This window comes from Calypte anna, chromosome 5A (assembly GCF_003957555.1).
Source record: "Calypte anna isolate BGI_N300 chromosome 5A, bCalAnn1_v1.p, whole genome shotgun sequence".
Classification (NCBI taxonomy): Eukaryota; Metazoa; Chordata; class Aves; order Apodiformes; family Trochilidae; genus Calypte; species Calypte anna.
This window is the reverse complement of record NC_044251.1, coordinates 38,174,189-38,194,992: the sequence shown is the minus strand read 5'-3', so window position 1 is coordinate 38,194,992 and position 20,804 is coordinate 38,174,189. Positions and strand designations below refer to the sequence as shown.

Sequence of the window (20,804 nt, the reverse complement as noted above, 5' to 3'; positions counted from 1 at the left end):
GTTTTGGCTTTCCAGCCCAGGGCAAACCCTTCTGATCATAGAGTCATAGAATCATAGAATCAGCTGGGTTGGAAGGGACCTCAGAGATCATCAAGTCCAACCCTTGATCCACTCCCACTGCAGTTCCCAGCCCATGGCACTCAGTGCCACATCCAGTCTCTTTTGAAATATCTCCAGGGACGGAGAATCCACTACTTCCCTGGGCAGCCCATTCCAATGCCTGATCACCCTCTCCAGAAAGAAATTCTTTCTAATTTCCAACCTAAACCTCCCCTGGCACAACTTGAGACCCTGCCCTCTTGTCTTGCTGAGAGTTGCCTGGGAAAAGAGCCCAACCCCCCCCGGCTCCAACCTCCTTTCAGGGAGTTGTAGAGAGTGATGAGGTCTCCTCTGAGCCTCCTCTTCTCCAGGCTGAACACCCCCAGCTCCCTCAGCCTCTCCTCATAGGATCTGTGCTCAAGTCCCTTCACCAGCCTGGTTGCCCTCCTTTGGACCTGCTCCAGGACCTCAATATCCTTCCTAAACTGAGGGGCTCAGAACTGGACACAGGACTCAAGGTGTGGCCTCATCTGCACGGAGTTGTTGTGGCCAAAGTGCAGGACCCGGCACTTGGCCGTGTTGAACCTCATCCCGTTGGAATCAGCCCAACTCTCCAGTCTGTCCAGGTCCCTCTGCAGAGCCCTCCTGCCTTCCAGCTGATCCACACTCCCCCCAGCTTAGTGTCATCTGCAAATTTGCTGATGATGGACTCAATCCCCTCATCTAAATCATCAATAAAGATATTGAACAGAACTGGGCCCAACACTGATCCCTGGGGGACACCACTAGTGACCGGCCGCCAACTGGATGCAGCCCCGTTCAACACCACTCTCTGGGCCCATTCCCAGCCAGTTCCTAACCCAGCGCAGAGTGCCCCTTTGATGCCATGGATATGAGTAAAAGACTTCTTAGAGGTGTTACGGTATAGCACTGTGAAATAGTTAACATTTACATATAAAAACCATGGCTGGCTATTTTTAAATGACACATACCTGGCTATGAGCTGGCCAACGGCCACAGAAGGATCTGCCACTCAGTGTCAGAATCAGCCTCATTTATCCATCAGTTTCCTAAGGATCTCGAGAAACTCTGGGCTAGTACTGACCTGAACTCAGATGGGACTTGCTATGGCTATAGGGGAATCAGTCCCCACCTGGATTCTGAAAATCACTACAACCATTCTGTCTTCATAATGATGTGCAGTGGTAGCACAACACTTCTGAGGTGGCTTGCAACAAGGAGGTAACAGGAAAAAAGTAATGTTTTTTCTGTTCTCTATCTTTTAGGAAGTACACAGTCACATCTTGTTACTATTATCTTAATACTAGCTATTATTAAGATAATTCCCTTAATGAATAATAATTCTTTCCTTCCTTTGGGTGACACCATTCTGCTGCACATCCATGGTGTGGCACTGCCACATCTCCTTCTATTCTCATCACTTTGGCAGAGTGTGGTCCATGCCAAATGCCTGCCAGGGGGAATTGAGCTGGCTTAGGACACATCAGTGATGCTGTGCTGTGATGTCAAGTTCTGCAAAGACCTCAAGTTGTTGCCATGAAGGCAGTCCCCCCAGATGAGCTCTGCACATCATTTCCCTGCCCATCAAAGCAGCCCCAGGCTGACGGAGCCTGGGAGGACCCCATGGGGGATGCTCTGTTTCCACTGAGCCAGTTACTGCATCCCCATTTTACCTGATAACTGAAAAAAAGCTGAAGGATTCCATGTGAATTGTCTGAGTGAAGGACAAGCTCTCCTTTCCCAGGCCAAAGGAGAGCCCCATACTCTACCTTCAGCAGAAAAATTTAACCAACACCCAGACACAATAACCTAAGCAGTGAGTACCTGTGATGGGAAGGCAGAATAAACTGGACCCCACTATCATCCATGTTTTCTTATCTTGATCTCACCATGCCTTGAAATAAGCTCTGAATCATTCTACAAGTTTTAGCAATAGTCTTGAGAGGATTTACATTTTTGTCTTCCTTGCCTTAGGAACTGGAGTGTCTTGAGGGAGAAAAGAATGTAGTGAAATAGCCCTGTACACACTGCCAAAGAGTAATTAGCTGTCTCCTGTCTGTCCTGGAGGAAATGTTCCTGCCATTGTATTCCTGTGGGAATACAGATAGGAAACATGGACACACCATGATGCAGAGAAAGTCTGCACATGCACGCAGGGGTTTTCTCTGACCACCATTCAAGAATAAGTCTTTGTTAGCATCAGTTTAGGCAATGGCAGAAATTAAATGAAACACAAAAGTTAGGTAAAAAGAAAAATCTGAATATGATCAAGGGATACTGAAAATTGTAAAGAGACCTGAAATCTCAAAACTGAGGGACAGCTAGCAAGCTGCTCATTTGATATTCCCCAACTACCTTCCCCAAATCCAAGACCAAATTGGTATTTGTCCTCCCAGAACAAGGAACAGAACACAACATGGTTGTAGAGATCCAATGCTGGACACTGCAGGAAGGGTATGTAAGGTAAATTCAATCAGCCCTGCAGATTCATAGGGTTTGGCCAGGACCTGGGCCAGTCCTACCAAAAGGGGAATTTGCAAGGTGAAAAATGCAGTGTAATGCTGCAAGCTCTAAGAATCTTGCAGGGAAACATACTTACAAGCAATAATCATATGCTTCTTATCCAGCTTATTAATGTCATTAATTCATTACCGTTGAGAGCATCACTATTAACATATTTACTGCACTTCAGATCCTGCAGTCCTCAGCACGTCGTGTTTGGGCTGTTTCCTTATTAAACTTGCACACCTGGGTTCACAGGGCTGGATAAATCACTTCTCAAAGTGTCCCATTTCAATGTGTCTGCCACATCTCTGGGCCACCACGTGGCCAAACACCTCCACAAATGTGGACAGAGGAAAAAGATGCTCTCTGAGCAGCAGGGATGTGGTCTGACTCCCCTCTACCTCTATCCAGCTCTCTGCAACCTCTCCATCTGACAGAAAAGCTGCAGGCAGCTACTGCCCCCCAGCCTGACCAGGGGAGATGGCAGTAGGGCAGGCATGGAGCAGACCCAGTGTCTCTCCCTACACATCACCCTATAAAGCCAGAGGCACACGAAGCTCCTGGCTATTCAGAGCTGGCACCTTGCAAAGGATAAGGTGCTTTTTCCTCTTGTGTGCCTTGTGTACTCAGGCAGTTACAGGCTGCAGGGAACCTTGGCAGTGTTGGTGTGCAATGACCATGTGCTATCCCTTGGTCCTTGGGGTTTAGCTCAAGCCAAAAGCTGGTGCTGGCTCTGAGAGGCTCAGGGGGTCCAGTCAGACCTCAGTGCCCGGCACAGCAAGCCTGGCCCTGGCTTTGAGGGGATCCTCAAGCGGCCTTGAGCTCACCTGAATACCAGGTACCGTCCTGCCCTTCCTTCTCCCAGAGCTGTATTAGGGAGGGGGCTTCCAGAGGGGCACAGAGGATGCTCCCCAGGACATGCAGAGCTGAGATGAGCACCTCCAAGCCACCCAACTCTGTGCCAGCCTGGAAGCATACACAAACCCCTCAATACTCAGAATGAAGGGTGTTGGCTGTCATGAGAGAGATTTGGTTAAGCTACACCAGCTTCAGAAACACCCAGGCCCACCAAACCCAACTCCTCTCTTCCTCTAAATCTTTCTCTTATTTTCCTAAATGTATCCTCAAAAACATTATCCTCATTTTCTGGGAAGGGCAGGACCATCTCCCTGCTTGTATCTCTTCCCCAGGACCAGGCAGGTCCTCTTTCAAAGGAAAAATGATAATTTGTTGTTCTTTGTCCCCCAGATGCCCTGATGTACAAATCAGCCTTGTGTTACTGGGGTTCAGTTGCCTTGATTCAGTATCTAGATGCTTAAGCCTAAAAAATACTGTTGCTGGTTTGTCTGGGTTTTTTGTTTTTGTTTCCTTTAGGCAAAGTAGAAAAAGAAGAAGGTGGTAAGGTCAGAGATGATGGGTGCCCAGGTTCAGGCTGAGGTTATCCAATGCCAGCAGCTTCCCCTGCCATGCACTGTCATCTCCCCTGCAAGGAACAGGCATTTCTCCCTCCTCCCCCTTCTCAGCAGCACTGCAAACCCCAACATAAACATCAGCATTTACCTTTCTGCTTATTTAAAAAGGGCAGTAAGGACGAAGCCAAGGAACTTCTTTTGCCAGAGTCCTTGGAAGCCACGTTACTTTGGTTAACAACAGTTTCTTCGATGGGTTTCTTCAGGATTACTCTTTCCTTCAGCTCTTCGGTGCAGATGGCAGAAGTTGGGGGCTCAGCACCTCCTTTTGGTGCAACAAAGGAGCATTTCAGGTAGGATGCAGAATCTGCCAGGTTCTCCCTGTTCATCCTGCTCTCTGTCATTTTACTTGCTTCGTAGTCTGAGGCATCGGTGCGTGAGCCATTCTCTTCCTTGATAATGTCCAAGGGCTTCATCAGAGGGGAGTCCTGCTCCCTCTTTGGGCTCTCTTCAGAGGCTGATGAGGCATCACAGGACTCGATGATGAGCTCGCTGTCCAGCTCTGCCTCCCGCTCCTCCCGCAGGATGCTGTACTGGATGGAGGGGGAGGCAGGTGATGGGGGGGGCCCTCCAATGTGGCTGAAGGTCATGTAGTTGGAGTGCAGCACCTCCTCAGCAGCCAGGGGGTCCTCTGAGACCAGCTCAATCTCCGAGTCCCCTGACTCAGCGCTGCTGGCTTCATGATCCAGGGCTGAGGAGACAGCGTGGCGTCCGGGTTTGACCCTCTGGTCCCTCTTCTCCGTGGAAAGGGCCGGTGACTGCTGCACCTCCGGGGGCTCAAAGGAGAAGCTTTTGGCTTCCTTGATGGCACTGATGAGTTCATCCTCTGACAAGCTGCCTTTGCCCTGCGACTCTGAGCCAGATGGTTCTGCCACCCCGAAAGAAAGGGAAAACAAACAAACAAACAAAGAGGAAAAAATATTAAAAATGAGATTTTTCTGGCTGCTCAGGCAACAAACACAATAGATTTCATGCCAGCACGGATCCCTCTAGCATGGCTGGTCACACGAGCAGAAAGTTTCCTCATCTGGAATGACTAACAGTAATAACAGCTTGTCCTTACAGAGTGCTTCCCATGCACATAATCATTATAAACAAGTATCATCAACATATTTTGCTGGAGAAAAACCTGAGGCACAAGGCACTGCTGGTCAGTGCTTGGGCAGTGGCTGAGCAATAGAGTTTTCACCAGGAAAATCACCAGTGCTGATGAACTTGGGATCAGGCCACACACGACAGTGTCTGACTGTCACCAGTGGGTCTGGGGACAAACCAGCATGTTGGGCTGCTGTGTTCCTGACACCACTGATCATAACAACCCACGTGTAGTTACTTGTGATTTTTTCTATCAGGTGTGAAAATTCCCAGGTCAGAAACTTTTCTCAGAGTTTTGGTTTTTGGGTTTTTTTGTGGGGGGGCAAGGGGAAGGGGCAAGTGGTTAACTCCCTGTTTGCTTTTATCTCAGTTGGGTCCAGGAAAAAACTCCTTTTTTTTTAATTTTTGTTTTTAGAATTGCAGAATGGTTTTCATAGGGGAAGACCTTCAAGATCACCAAGTCCCAACATGATGGACTTGGTTGGACTTGTTGCTCAACCAAGTTTGTTACGAACAACATCAACCAAAAGAAGGAATCACCAACTTGTCACCCAAAATTTGAAACAAAAAAAAAATTTTCTGCATTTTCTGGCTCATGCTGGAGGAAGATAGAGTGAAAATGAGTAGCTGAAAAGGTTGGCTGGTCACCCAGGGTTAGCAAGGAGCCCACATCCCACACTAGAAGGGGGCCCAGCACTAGATTTGTTCTGCCTCCCTCTATACCCGTTTACCATGTGGGAATTCGTAAAGAAATAACAAAGAAAGTAATATTACATGGGAAGTGTTCACTGTAAGAGGCAATGGAGGCAGCATGAGGTGCATCAGCACCTGTCTTGAGTTACTGCCCAAGGAACAGGCTTCACCTGATCATTTACAGAGGGCCAGACTCAGGCTGCATCTGGTGCATCACCAGCAAGGCCACCCACTCCTGTGCCAATGGGGAAACGTGGGGACTTTGCACCCAGTCCCCTCCTGGCACCTCTCCGCTGCCACCTTCTGATCACCAGTTTCCACCTTGCACTTCCCTGACATGGAGACTGCTGCCATCAACATGCAGAACCCACCCTTTTGGGGAAAAAAAAAGGCTGAAATGCCCAGTCACATTGGAACAGCCATCAAGCATGGATGGAAGTTGGTCCTCTGGACTCTGGAGTGCTCATTCACTGGTTTTGTGTCATTACTGATCTGACAGGGGTCACGAAGTGGCATTGCAGGTGGTGAGGGTTCAAGAAAGCCATCAGGAGAAGAGATTCCCAAGTTTTCTCTTGCTGATGCTGGTGAAGAGGCCCATGGCAGGACACTGCCTGTGCCCACACATCTGGAGACCACAGAGTGGGGTGTGGGCTTGCAGCCCCTGGGTTGCAGATGTGGGGAGCCCTGAACTGCCCTGCCCCCATTCCCAGGGGGTATTTGCCTTCAGCCCAGCCCTGCAGGTGCAGACACCTGCATCAGCCACCCAAGCCCACCCAGCTGCATTGAGCACCTCTGGAAGCTCATCTACAGCAGAGGGTAGGAGAGATGTACCAGATGTCACCTGGGACAAAAAAATCACTATTTCTGGCTATTGCCTGTCAGTTTCTCAAGGCTATAGAGCAGCTGATTTCCTCCTAATCATATGCCTTGCCCAAGATGAATCAGGTAAAGGGGGAGATTTTAATGGCAGCACCCAAGCCATGGCCTTCTTCTAAGAGATGGGCAAGAAAAACCAGCTCCCCACAGCCCTCTAAGCCTTTTTGAGTTGTGTGTCTGCCAACACACATCATCAGCATCACCTGAAAGGAGGTTGGAGGCAGGGGGAGGTCGAGCTCTTCTCCCAGGCAGATATTAGTAAGACAAGAGGGCAGGGTCTCAAGTTGTGCCAGGGGAGGTTTAATTTGGATATTAGGAAGAAATTCTTTACAGAGAGGGTGATCAGACATTGGAATGGGCTGCCCAGGGAGGTGGTGGATTCTCCATCCCTGGAGGTTTATAAGAAGAGACTGGATGTGGCACTGAGTGCCATGGGCTGGAAACCACAGTGGTAGTGGATCAAGGGTTGGACTTGATGATCCCAGAGGTCCTTTCCAACCCAGCTGATTCTGTGATTCTGTGATCAGCATTGTCCTGAGCACATATTGCTGGAACATCTGCAGCTTCTCCAACAGAACATCTCTTCTAACACACCCTTCCTGCATGAGGAAGTCCTTCTACAAACCCGAGTATGGCCACGAAGAGGATTCGTGTGTTTGGGACCGTCCCGACTCGCTCCTGTCCCGATGTTGGGAAGTTTCTCCTGTATCAGCAGTGCTGCACAGCAGCCTCTGCCTCCTCTCCCTCCGGCTGCAGGCAGCCCTTGTGAGCTGCTCCGTTCTCCCGCATGACCCCACGCAAGCATCTTCTCCCCGAGCCGTGACTGAATCCGGCACAAAGCCAAACCCAGCGTCTGACCACCCGCCCGCCCTCGTAGCGCAGCAACGCGCCCTCCCTCGGCTTCACCCCGCTCCTGCGCGACCTGCCAGGACGGAACTCTCAGGCGTTTACCTTGCGAAGAAAAAAGGAAAAAGAAGAAAAAAAAAGAAAAAAAAAGAAAAAAAGAAAAAAAAAAAAAAAAGAAAGAAAAGAAGAAAAAAGGAAAAAGAAAAAAAAGAAAAAAGGAGAAAAAAAAGGAAAAAAAGAAGAAAAAGAAAAAAGAAGAAAAAGAAAAAGAACAAAAAAAGAAGAAAAAGAAAAAAGAAGATAAAGAAAAAAGAGAAAAAGAAAAAAGAAAGGAAAAGAAAAAGAAAGAAAAAAAGAAAAAGAAGAAAAAAAGAAAAGAAAAAAGAAAAAAAAAAGAGGAAAAAGAAAAAGAAAAATGAAAGGAGAAAGAAAAAAGAAGAAAAAAGAAAAGAAAAAGAATAAAAGAAGAAAAAAGAAAGAAGATAAAAAGAAAGCAAAAAGAAAGAAGAAAAAGAAAAAATAAGGGAAAAAAAGAAAAAAAGAAAAAAGAAAGGAAAAAGAAAAAGAAAGAAAATAAAAGGGGAAAAAAAAAAAGAAGAAAAAAAAGAAAAAAGAAAGAAAAAAAATAATAAGAAAAAGAAAGTCCTTTGAGGCCAGCAGCAGTGTCAGATTTCCTGCGGGCAGGAAGAAGCTCGTCCCCACCTCCTCCCACTGCCAAGGGACCTCGTCTCCCTTCCCAGGATAGATGATGGCCAGTGGTGAAAAGCAAATTGTTTGCAATAGTCCTGATCCAAGCAGGGGGGGTCTGGGGGCTTTGCCAGGATGTTTGAGGGGTATCTAGGAGCGACGACTTTGCTGGGTCACTGGGTAGAAACAGCGAGGGCGGGTTTTGCATTTCTTCCTGGCTTAAGAACACGGAGCCTGGGCACAGCATGTCCCAGCTGCAGGAAAGGGGGAAAATCCAGAAGAAAAACACCCCGTGGGAGCCAGCCCCTAGAGCCAGATGCCTGCTTCTCTCCTTAACACGATAGGTAAGCAGTGCCTCTGGTTTTCTAACACCCTGATAGAAGGTGGTGGAACCTCTCAGGGCTGTTGCAGTAGTGCTGGCAATCAGCTTTGCCTATGGAGATAACCATTTCCATGTTGGCAATCAGACCAGTTACACCGGTGCCTCCCAGTAAGACAGGCTATGAGGCTCAGCCAAGCATTCTTCAGCTCCTATGATCCTCCATCAAGTGTCATGGAGCCAGACTTGAACAGTTGCCAAGGACTGAACAGGTAACAGTGCCTGAAGTTTTAAATTACCTGGTAGTGCAAAAACTGCAAAGTGATAAAACCCAGCATGCCTCAGAAGCAGTGTGTGATGTCAGGATGCCTAATGAAAGAAGAAAAATGGGACCCCAAAGGCTATTTATTACCTAAATGCCTGGCTGATGCAGGCAGGATAAGCTCCCAGCTTCAGTGGGCTCTGTCTATCTCTTTTGTGTGTGTGCAAGTGTACAGATTTGCACAGTTTTGGATGGGAACTGGGTGGGTATTACTGTGGCTGGAAATCCCAGAATGCCATTATAAGGATATTAAATTTTAAATTTTTAAAATGCTCGTAGGTGCCAGCAAAGCTTGGGGATGCTCACTGCCAAATGCCAAATCTTCATTTCCAAAGGTTTTTGAACTAGGATGTTGAAATTTAATTTCAAGTCTGAAAATCCTTCTCCTGTCACAGAACTTTATTCCTTTTAAAAACACTATACCACTTTTATATCCTAGCAGTGTATAAATAGGGGAAGTTAGGAATAGATATAATGTAGTACTGCAGTAAGCAGACAAGAAAATGTATAACTGTGGGGTTTTGGTGCTTCCCCAACAGAAATTAGGAGCCTCTAAAGAGCCCTTTGTCCCTCCAGTACCCTTTGTGAATGAGGTGAAAGTGTTCTCTCCCCCTCCAGCACCTTGTAAAACCAGCACTTTCACTTGAAAACCATACTTATTTTTAACAATTTAACCTTATTCTCAGCAAGAGCAGCGAGGTGTTAATACAGCCATTAATATTTTTTTTAAATGAACCCAACTATTTGCAGCACCCTGGTCCCATCCACCTCATTTTCTCTGGAGAGTGTGACCAGCCATGGTGACCAGGAGACACCAAATCTCCAGTATCCCAAATCATGCCTGGCTGATGAGACCTCCAATGTCACTTACCAGCTCAAAATTCCTCCTAAGACAAAATCCCCATGGGAATGGGGCTTAGCAAGCCTGGATCTGACCTCAGCCATGCAGCTCTCAGCAACTTATTTCTGTGGATCCCCAGCCCTGCTTTCCTCTCTTTTCCCATGGGAAGGCAGCCTGTCCTGAGCAGCATCTTACAGATGGGCAGCATGGTTCAGAAATGCCAGGGGGTGCCCAAGCAAAGCAGAAACACCTCCAGCCATGGAGTCCTGTTAGAATTTTCTCACACCTCCTTAGACTTACCCTGCAAACCCATAGTAATTCCCCAATCTGTAGGGATACAACTTCAACCACTCTCAGAATACCAAAAAAAACCCCAAAACAGTGCCATGCACCAGCATTACCTGTGCCAGAGGACGGTGGTGTGACAGACCCTGGGCTGTCATCTTCTGGTTCCGACACCATCACTGTTGGTACCACCTCATGGCTTGGCTTCAGGCCGGTCTCTGGCTGAGTCGGGCTCGACTCTTTGCTGGCAGCTCCCCCAGCACTTTCTGTCTCAGTGAGGGTGATCTTGACAGGGGCTGTAACCATGGAGGCACTGTGCTGATCTCCAGACCTTGTGTCTTGAAGCAGGTCCTGCTCTTTGACTGCTTTTATGCTCTCCGAAGCCGTCCGCTGAGGTTCAGCAGTGTGGCTGGACCTGGTGGATATTCCCTGGTACTGATCAAAAAGGCCTGGGCTCTCATCTTCTGAGTCAGAGTCATGTTTTCCTTGGTATTTTATTTCTTCTGATCTACTTATGTCCATGTATTTATAAGCTTCTACTTTCATGGGATCTGCTAAGGTTTTATTGACTTCAGTAGACTCTGCAGGAGTCATCTCTATTCCTGAATCTGAGCTAAACAAGCCACGGGACTCAAACCCACTCACATCTTGAACAGGATGTCCCAGCGTGTTGAACCCCTCTGTGCTGCCTGAACAGGGAATGGGGCTGTTCTCCTGCTGATAAATGCCCGTGAAATAGGTGGAGTCCCGTGGGGTTGTGTAGTGGACATCTGAAATCAGAGAGGTGTAGAAGGAGCTGTCACCCCCATTGGCAGTGGAGCCGTAGTCGAAGAGGTGTGAGGAGGCTGTGACACCTGAAACAGAGACACAAAAAGGATGCACAGTGAAGAGACAAGTGCCCAAGTGCATCAATCTTTCTGCAAAGTCATACTTACTCGCCACTGGTTTTAGATTCAGTTTGTGCACCAGGCTTGGATTAGTTTGCAAGCTCTTTGGGACTGTCACTTTCTATACCTTTGGGTAAAATAGTGGAATATCTGTCAGGTGAGGCTTCAGCTGCTGTTTTATCTTAAAATAGCTGTAACAATCCCAATAGCTGCTGAGAGTTCCCAGACAACATTTGCCCAGCCTGTGCATTAATATCCAGTGATGGCAATCCCACAAACCCCTTAAGAATTTCAGGGGCTCACCATCCAATATTCTTTAAAAAAACCAAAAACTAATGTTCAACAAAAAACCAATCCTGAGGGAAAAAAACTATTTTTATTTTTTTAACACAGAAAATGGAGGAGTTTCACCCTAAGGAAACTTGCCATTGAGAAAAACAATCTGCTGGACAGAAACTGAGATGGAAAGTTGGTAGGGAGCTTTAGATTTATTTTTCTCTTTTACAAGTAGCCACCCTAAATCTGTGAAACCTCAGGGCAGAGAGTAAGCACCCTCCTGTAGTGATTTCTACTTCCTAGGAAGCTGTATCCTGTGTGCATCACCTACAGAGCATGCCAGTATGGAAGTGGTTAAGCCTCTACCCATGCCCATGCAACACTTTCATACACTGCCTCTAATTCCTGGTTATGCTTTAAGTTCCTGGGGATGATGCTAATTAAATTATAATCAATGGCCACTCTCTATTTGCAGCATTAACATAAAGCACAGCTGGGAACAGTGAGATCCCCCATGAGGGAAGCAAGAGGTGGGAAAAGAAATGTTTCCAGGGGCTGAGGGAACAGGGATGTAGAGGATCAAAGGTGATGTCTGTCAGAGCTGGTGCCTACAGGAGGGCACTGATGTGCAGAGGCTGCCAGGTTCTCCCTGACCTCTGCTCATCACCCTGCAAGGGACATGGGGCTCCTGCCCTGCTCCACATGTGCCACTGTCCTGGGCTACCAAGCACAAAGCAAACTTAACAGGATTAAAAGGATGTTGCTGCAGCTGCAAAGCCAGAAGCTGGGACAAGTCAGTGTGAAATCTCCTGAGCCACTTGCATTTGATTATTTTCTTTCTCTTTCCACATACACAATGATAGCATCTCTAAATACCATTGCAACTATTTTTTCCCCCACAGCCCTCCGTGCATTAGGCACAAGCAGCTCATTTAATGAGCCCTGAAGCAATATTTTTCCCCTCACCACTATTCACTGTGTAGCTGCAGGCTTCATTTTACAGCACTACCTTGCACAATCCAAGCCTTGCAAAGAGACAGAACGACCATTTCCCTCAACTGCATTTTTGCTATGGTGATTTGCAAGCAACTTCTCTTCCCTGAGCTCCCTTTTAGGGTGGGAATGGCATGTTCCTCCTTTTAGAAGGGGTCACCTGGTAGCAGAGGGGAAAAGCAACTCTTAGTGCTTTTTTTTTTGTGCATTTTGCTTTTCAGCCTAACTGCACTACCTGCTCCTTGGTGTCCATCCTCAGTGAGTCTGAGTCCTTCTGGTCCCCTGCCAGCCCTCACTGCTCATCTGCTTCTGCACACAGGGTGCTGACAGCAGCTCCATCCCCACAGCCCCCAGAACCCACGGCCTGGGTGTCCTGGCAGCTGCTGTTGCCATACAGGAGCACAGAGCAAGGGGTGCTCTGTGCCAGAAGGTGAAAAATTATCATTACTGCTCCCAGTCATTCAGTTTGCTGCTCTCACCACTACAGAGCACAGGGTGGAACTTTTCATAGAAATATTTATGACCAATCCAGGATCTTATTTCAGAGTGGTGAGGGTCACTGCGGAGATTTTTCCTACACATCTGCATTTGGGATTTTTTCTCTCTCTCTCTATGTAATTTTACATTTACCTACTCCAAATTTCACCTTCTGTTTTCCTGCCAGCTGACTCAGGGCTGCAAGATCCTTTTGTAACTCTGCAGGCAGCTCTCATCCTCACTGCTCCAAATGACTCAGTTTCATCAGCAAAGCTGTGTGAGAACAGAGCCTGAGCTTAAAACCACAATGAAACCAAAGCAGAATATGGGCTATTCTGGGGTGCTCAGCACCCACATCAGGTCCTACCTGAGGTCATCCAGTGCCTCACCAGGACAGCTCATACCCAAAAAATATTTCTAAATCATCAGTAAGCAAAAATAGATCTAGGGTTGTTTTTGGGTTTTGGGTTTTTTTTTTGCACATACTTGTCTTGCTGAACTTGCATTTTTAAAAATTATCCATAAACAGGCTTGGATTTTCTCAAATGTGTTGGTTAGCTGGAATTATCTGATGCATTGTTTATGCCAACATATTTCAGGCTGTGCATTGCTGACTACAGACTATTCATGCCTGTTGCTGCCAGTATCTGCTGTTTGTAATTTACTATTTGTGCTGGGTGAGTGGCTGTCTAAATCATAGGGTTTCAGGGCTGCTCTTTCATTAGACAGTTCCTCAGTGCACGCTGGGCCTGATCCAAAGCCCACCGAATTCACTGGAAAAGTCTCATTGATTCTGAGTGGCTTTGGACCAGCTCAAGATGGCTGTGAAATAGTTTCTACTCCATGTGCTTACCAAAAATACATCACCACAACACCACCAGTGAGCAAAAATCCATTTCTACAAAGATCCCATGATTGCTAGGAAAAAGGGAGCACAAATATTGTCAGAGGAGATGGAAGTCACTGTCAAACCAGTAGTCACTGATGCTGTTTGCAGCTTTCATTTCTGCTTTGGCCACAGTATTTGTGAGCCAGGATGTACAGGAATTTGCAGCACTTAGAAATGCTGATCAATAGGGCAGTGAAAGGGTTTCTAATGCATTAGTGTCAGGTGCCTCATAGCAGGAGTTATGGAAAGCCAGGAGGGCTTGCAGGAAAGCCACTGGGATAAAGAGAGCCTGGTTAAATATCATCCTATTCTTTATATTATTCATCAGCAGAAAGAAAAAATAACCCTGAAATAGTCAGCAATGGAAACATCACAGTTGCAAGTAGTACAAAACCAGGGCTGTAGCAGATGTTAACACAAGAGCTGATTTAAAATGGATTCACTGTAGATCATAAGCCCTTGTGTGGTTTTTTTCTGCAGTGCAAATAGCAACAAAACCTGATAATGTATTTCTGACTGAGATTCAGGAGGAAGATGAAGTGGTAAAGGGTGTTTGAGCATGTCCATGCACATGTGTGAGCAGAGAGAAGGTTCCTGTTAGCAGGACACAGAAGGATCCCAATTCTCAAGTCAAAAGCACTAAAACCAGCTGAAATTGCCTAACTATTAGGATTTAATGCAACTCCCTATTCCCATAGGGAATGATTTAAAGCCATGGGTAAAACTGCCTCTTATTTGGGAGGTGGGAATCTATCAGCTGTTAGGCTGGCCAGTAAAGACATGGAAAACTGTAACAGCTGAGCAGATATTTGCTGAAGAATGGAGTGTTGAGAGGCTGGTGATTAAGCAATGCCCTCTCTGACTTTAAATTTATTCAGTTCAATATCCGTGGGAAGGAGAAGTCTTGAATAGCACTGGTAATGGATGGCAGTATCAGGTCTGATTTTACCCTGGTTACAAAGGGATCATTTTTTTTAGCCTGGATTTCCCTCAAATGTGCCCCAAAACTTGCCCGCCAACTCAGGTAAAGCAAAGCTATTCAGTGCCTGAGAGCAGCAGTGATGCTTTCTTGTAATATGAGCCCTCGGGAAATAATTTTACTTCCTGAGACCAGCTAAGAATTAATGGCTCTGATTCAATCATTTTGAGCACAGCTGAGAAGCTCAGCAAGTTACATGTGTTTTCATCAACTGTAAAGGGGAAAAAAAAAATTGAAAATGACTGGTTTGTTTCCTCAGAATAAGTAAGTGCATGCTCCAGAAAACCTCTCTTACTATACTGGATTTAGAGCTGTTTAGCAATTGACACAGGAAATAATTTAGAAATCACTGGTTCCATGCAGAATAACTCTTAATTTAAGAAAGGCAGCTGAAGCCCAATTTGGATCAGTGCAAGCTGAGCTGCTGCATCACACTGGAAGGGGAAACAAAAAGGTAGCTGAGGATAATAGACAAGAAAACAAAATCATTAAATAAAAATTATTCTTTTTTCCCTGCTAGAATATGCTTAGTCCTCTTAAAACTGATCAGGATATTGTGTTTAATTTTTAATAAATTAAGTTCTTTACATGTTAACCTGCCTTTCTTTGTAGATCTAACATGTTTTAGTGGTGGATTTGGCACTGCTAGGTTAGCAATTGGACTTCATGGTTGTACAGGTCTTTTCCAACCAAAATGATTCTATGATTCTTAATCTGCACATGCAACTTTGGTGTCTTTCGATGGCACAGACTGACACAGAAGGTCATGAAATTTCAGTTCTACCCCACAACATGAGGTTTGGTGTTTGTTGTGTGTCAGTGCTTTGGTCAGAATTATTAATTTTTCAGAAGAGGGGAAACTAATCTTTCATTAGATTATGCTGGTTTTACAGCCTGAAACTCCACTGAAAAGAGAAAGGTTCTTTGGTTGCAACTGAAGGACTCAAGGTTTCAGTGACCTTTTGGGACAAAAGCAGGGTAATGTGAGGAAGCTGCTTCCAGCAAATTCCTGTAAGTCTTTTCACAGGCTGGCTCTGACTTTTGCTTTGGCTTTTGAGCCTCAGGAGTCATTACCAGCTACCCCAGTACTGCAGGGCTGCAGCTCCCAGGAGCTCCTCATTCTCTCCCATGTCCACACAGATCACAGCCTCCTGCTGACAAGGTCTATCTAGTCCTGTTTGGACAGTCCCTGACCTTCAGTAATTCATGGACTAAAGATAAGAATGAGCAAAGTCCCATGAATGAGGGGAGCCAAAATAATTATGTTAGCACCAAATATTGCTAGAGGGTCTCTCTGGTCAGATGTAACTCCCAGGTCTCAGTACCCCTTAGGTGTCATCCAGAGTTTCCAGATAACCAAGAGGCCAAAAATTAGTGGCAAGCATTTTCCAGCTCAGTGACTTTGCTCTGATCCAGGACCCTTGAAGGCACAACAGAGCTCAGGGATACGCAGTGACTTATCTTCAGCACTCACTAAAGCCTGGCTCTTAAAAATATACCTGATATTGTCTTAAAGGCCCAAGGAGGTGTCTGATTCCCAGCAGTAGTGAGGGCAGCTCCCGTGAGAGACAGAGGCACCTCTCAGCCCCATGGCAATTCACACAATGCTCCAAAGAAGGCTGGGTACCTCCAGGGATACTGAGTGTACCACTTTGGGTGCCATCCTCCCAATTTTACAATACCTTTCTCCATGAACTTTATAACCCAAGACACAAGCATCTCAGCAAACTTCAAAAGTACTTGAGCCCTAGCATATCAGCTCAAGTGAAACTTGAAATCCAAACTTCTGAGATCCCTCATGCCAGATGGAGGCATCATCTTGCTGTGGGTAACATCATGAAAACAGCTCCCAGTCTCCCCTGGATGAGCCTTTCTCAATAGCCAGAGCCAGCCCTCAGCCCTGAGCTACCCCACCTCCAGATGCTGCACGTTAAGACACAAAGAGTCACAAGCTGCTTGCAAGAGCATCATGGAAGCAGTGGCCATGCATCCCTGGCAGCTATTCCCAAGTGCCAGGAGATGGTGCTCTTTGTTTTAGCTCAGCATTTGCAAATGCACTTAAGCAACTTTTTTTCCTACTAGAACTCTCCTGATCCTGACTGCGGGCAAGACACAACCCCACAAGACACAGCAGTCGCTAGCAGGAATGCCCATACTCCAAATGTCATTTGGGAATTAATTTGCACAATAGATGCTGTATGAAAGTTGAATGTCCCAGAAGAATACACGGTCTATTCTATTATTATTTCCCTCTGGTTCTCTGCAGGGTTCCTTAACGTGTTGGGGAAACTCAGAGCAGCAAGAAGGCTGCATCCTGCTGCCTCACAGCTGGCAGCTCTGCACCTTAACTCCTGGGGACAGGAGTGAGTCAGAGCATCAGCTCAGCAAGTCAGTCATCCCTCCCCCTGGGATCCCACAGCAGGCAGAGGAAACGCTGCTGTGCAGAGGAAGCTGCTGCCTCCTGCATAGGTAGGAGGGCAAAAACAAAGGGTGGAAAAAACAGGCTTAATTCACTTCACACACTGGTTACTCCGTTGACTTAATTGGAGTGACTTCTGATTCATACCAAGAAGGAAAGCAAGTCCTAATAAAGCATGTCTCAAATAAATTAAAGACATGTTTTGATGCATGTAAAACCTCTCCTCCAGGTCAATTTGCAGAGGCTATGAGTTACTACAGCCTCCTGCCCCATCACTTCAGCTGTCTGGCACAAGCAGCCATTGTAACTTCCAGCTCCAGGGCTCCTCCATTTCAGTCTTCCATGTTCTAAATATATGTGGAGGTCAGCTGGGATTCCAGATCCCAAAAAAACCCTGGCTGCTGAGGATGAGCATCCTTTAGCAACTCATCACCTCCTAGTAATCATAGAGATGGGTGGGAAGAACAAATTGCTTTCAGGTTCCAATTCCTGGAGGTCCTAATGCTTTTTGGAGCTTCAGTTTGGGGGCTGCCTATTAAATACTTCCCCCAGCAGCTGGTGTCAGGTCACCATCATGTTACTCCAAAGCATGGTTCTGTGTGGCATCCCAAGACCCTACCTGAGGGTTTCTCTGCCACCAATTTCTGGTTTCTTCCAAAAACTGAGCAGGTGCAGATCAGGTCCTGGCTCAGCTGCCAAGTGCTACAGCCCCATTTGTGGCAGGGATGTATAGGAAACACTGATGAGCTTTTAATAAGATTAAGACAGATCCACTCTGGGGAATGCAGGACACACTGTGCTGCCAGCACCAACATCCTGGCAGGCTATTAACAGCATCTTTTTCTTTTGTCATGGACTCTGCACCACAACAGCTTTCTGACATCTCTCTAACAGCACCAATCCAAAATGACACCAGGGTCCACCTTGCTATTGCTGCTGAAGAGGCAGTGTGGGCATCAAGGGGCACCCCAGACTAAACCAAGCCAAAGAGAGGAGTGGAGCTTGGTTTGGTGATGCTGAATGTCCTCAGCTCCCATGGATATCCACAGGGCTCATGGCATCTGTCAGGAGATGCTCAGCAGGTCCACCAGAACCAACCAGTTGGTGTGCCAAGTGAACCCATAGGAAATGATTAAGCAGTTCCCACCCCCAAATGCCCCCCAGACTTTCTGCTTCAATAAATGCTCTCAAAGAGCTCAAATTTGACAAGACAGCAAACCCCTGGTATAAGGTCCGTGGCAGCCCCTCCTCAGTACTCAAGGTAGCAGAAAGATCAGAAACACTGAAAAAAAAAGAGCCTTGAGAGGATGCAAGAATGTTTGCAAACATACATAAACCTGCAAATTCTGCTAGAAATGAAGCTGCAGCAGAACTTCATAATTAACAGAAAATGATACAATGACCATTTATAAGTTTATTAGTTCAGGAAACAAGCAGGTTTTCACTCCTGTCACAGAAGTAACATGAGTGGTCAGTATGGTTCAGTGACCCTAAGATACTGCCTGAAATGTTATCAAATGCACTTTGCCAAGGATAAGTACACATCCTTTATGAGAATAATTCATTCTTATTTCGCTCCAGATACCTTTCCCTTGGAATGATGAAACTCCACCAAGTCTCACACAGAAATACTCCAAGCACTAAGTGAATAACTAGCACTTAAATCATGTTTTTCAAATTACTTGAAATGGAGCCCAACTCCCTTTAAAGCAATAGACACCAAAGCACCTCACAAAATCTGGATGTGTTTGGCTAAGTCTCATTTGCCTTTAAATTCTAAAATACCTAAGTCTCATTTCAGACATGGTTTAGCAACTTCTGCTATTCACTGTTTTTTTCCCCCAGACAAAGCAGTCGCTCACTCCCCAAACTCAGACCAGGTTGTCTTTCAATACCCCCTGCAGAAACACCCTGTTCTCCCTCCCAGCCACAGTTCTAGGGCTCTGCCATAGGCAGATGGGTCTGGATGACCCATCTTTTCCAGTTATTTATAAATTCAGCTTTGTACAAGTCTTGTAAGGCAGTCCAGAGCTGTGTTGCTGCAGTATCAAAGTCAGCCTGGAAAAGAGAGAAACGCCAATGCCACCTGCCGCAAACCCAGGACAAAAATCACTGCCCTACATCTTCAGGCTCAGCCAGGGAGAGAAGGCTCAGCACCAAGGAGCTAAAAGCTGGCATTGGAGAAGTGCTTCTGCTGGTCTCTGAGTAAGAGTCTGATATACATTTAGAGGGGTTGCTGAGTTTTCTCAGTGCCACTCATACCTGACTAAAACATCTCATGAACATACAGATATGAAAAAATGAGATAAAAGAAATAAAACGTGTCTTGCACTTGGGCTTGACTCCTCATCCCTCAAGGTCAAAGCTACCCCGGTATCATGAATCTTTCAGGGAGACAGAGCAACAATTGCAACAGAGTTCATCTGAAATCACTGAGGGCTCTTGAGAGGAAGATGAATTTTATAACAAAGCCTAACACCTACAGTGATGTGCCAGGCACAGCAAGTCAGGGAGAAAACTAGATCTCAGGTACTGAGGGCTGGGGGTAAATCAGGAGCCACTTCACCAAGGGCACTGGAGTTCTACCTGCATAAAACTGTCAGTGGGGAAGGAAGTACAAGGCCCTGGGTGCCAACAAATAAGAATCTGAAGACAAGACATTGCCAGCCACAAATCAGGATCAAATCTAATGCCCAAGAGACAGCAAGGAAATCTAGGTCAGAGAGGACAGAGCGGTGCAAGGCTGATGCATGCAAAGAGACAGAGATCAAAAATCACCATCCAACTCTCTATCCACCCAAGGTTTCCCCATGACAGGATGGCCTGGGACAGGAAGACCAGACTCGTGTGTGCTGGCTCCAGCTAATCAGTAATAGAAAGAAACATTAGGAGAAAAGAATCTGTATAGCATCAAGTATTACCCAGAACATGTAACAGCAAAGAGGAGTCAGGAAATATGAACAGCGTCAGAAAGGATTTTTTAAAAAAATGAAAAAAAAAAAGAAAAGAAAAAAGAGGAAGGAGAAAGAAAAAAAGAGAAAGAAAAAAGAAAAAGGAAAAGAGAAAAAGGAAAAGAGAAAAAAAAGAAAAAAGATTAAAAATAAAAAATAAAATAAAAACTAAAAAAAAAAAAAAAAAAAAAAAAAAAAAAAAAAAAAAAGAGAGAGAAAAGAAAAACGAAAAAAGAAAACCAGGGGTTCTGCTGAGGCAGGTGAGGCTGCAGTCTCTGACCCAAGCACTAACATTAAGTCTCTGACTCAAGCTACTTGCATGTTAAGTGATTTCCCTCTATTTCCAGGAGGCAGGGGCACCAAGGGTGCATCTGAAAGTCAATGAAAGTTCTCAAAAGTATATTAAAAGTCAAAGCACTCAAAGTAGTGCAAAATGTGGGGCAGAGCCACTGCAGTCATAAATCAGCATCAACCTCCTGTCTCCAGATTCAGCTTAAGGAGGATTGGGCACTATGTGCTATAACTAATGCTATAAATGTCCTTGCCTTCAAGGTCTCTCCTTTATTTACCTGCCACTATCTCTCTTTGTCAGTAAAAAATGAATTTACTCCAAGCAGAGACAGGAAAATCCCCCCCAGCCATCTCGTTTCCCCGAAGGACATTTACTGAAACCTATCCCATCCTTCCCTCTGCTTCAGTGAAGAACCAAGACAGTCACCAACCCCTCCATCTCCTGACTGAGACTGTGGGACACCAAGAACATTCATTCAACTGGGCGACCAGCCAGATCTGTACTTTGAGCAGAGGCATAATTAAGATTTCAAGGAACACAGGTCACTGGGACTGTCTCCCTCCCTGGAAGCCCAGGTCCTGCTACTTCCTTATTAAGCAGCTCTCCATCTTTTTGGGTTTGTTTTTTTTTTATTTACAAATCC

At 46.0% G+C, this 20,804-nt stretch overlaps 1 protein-coding gene across 2 annotated transcripts in view; it reads right to left on the bottom strand.

Annotated features, from left to right (window-relative positions):
• The window catches only part of RTN1 (reticulon 1), a 116,998-nt gene that overhangs the window by 43,636 nt on the left and 52,558 nt on the right, over positions 1–20,804 (bottom strand). Inside the window, exons 2-3 of one of the 2 annotated variants that reach the window (XM_030451636.1) lie at positions 10,115–10,852; positions 4,126–4,902 (exon numbers count right to left, since the gene is read on the bottom strand). In XM_030451636.1, coding sequence (XP_030307496.1) covers positions 4,126–4,902; positions 10,115–10,852 — 1,515 coding nt within the window. The remainder of the gene's footprint in view (positions 1–4,125; positions 4,903–10,114; positions 10,853–20,804) is intronic. The other variant, XM_030451637.1, reaches the window with a different exon arrangement.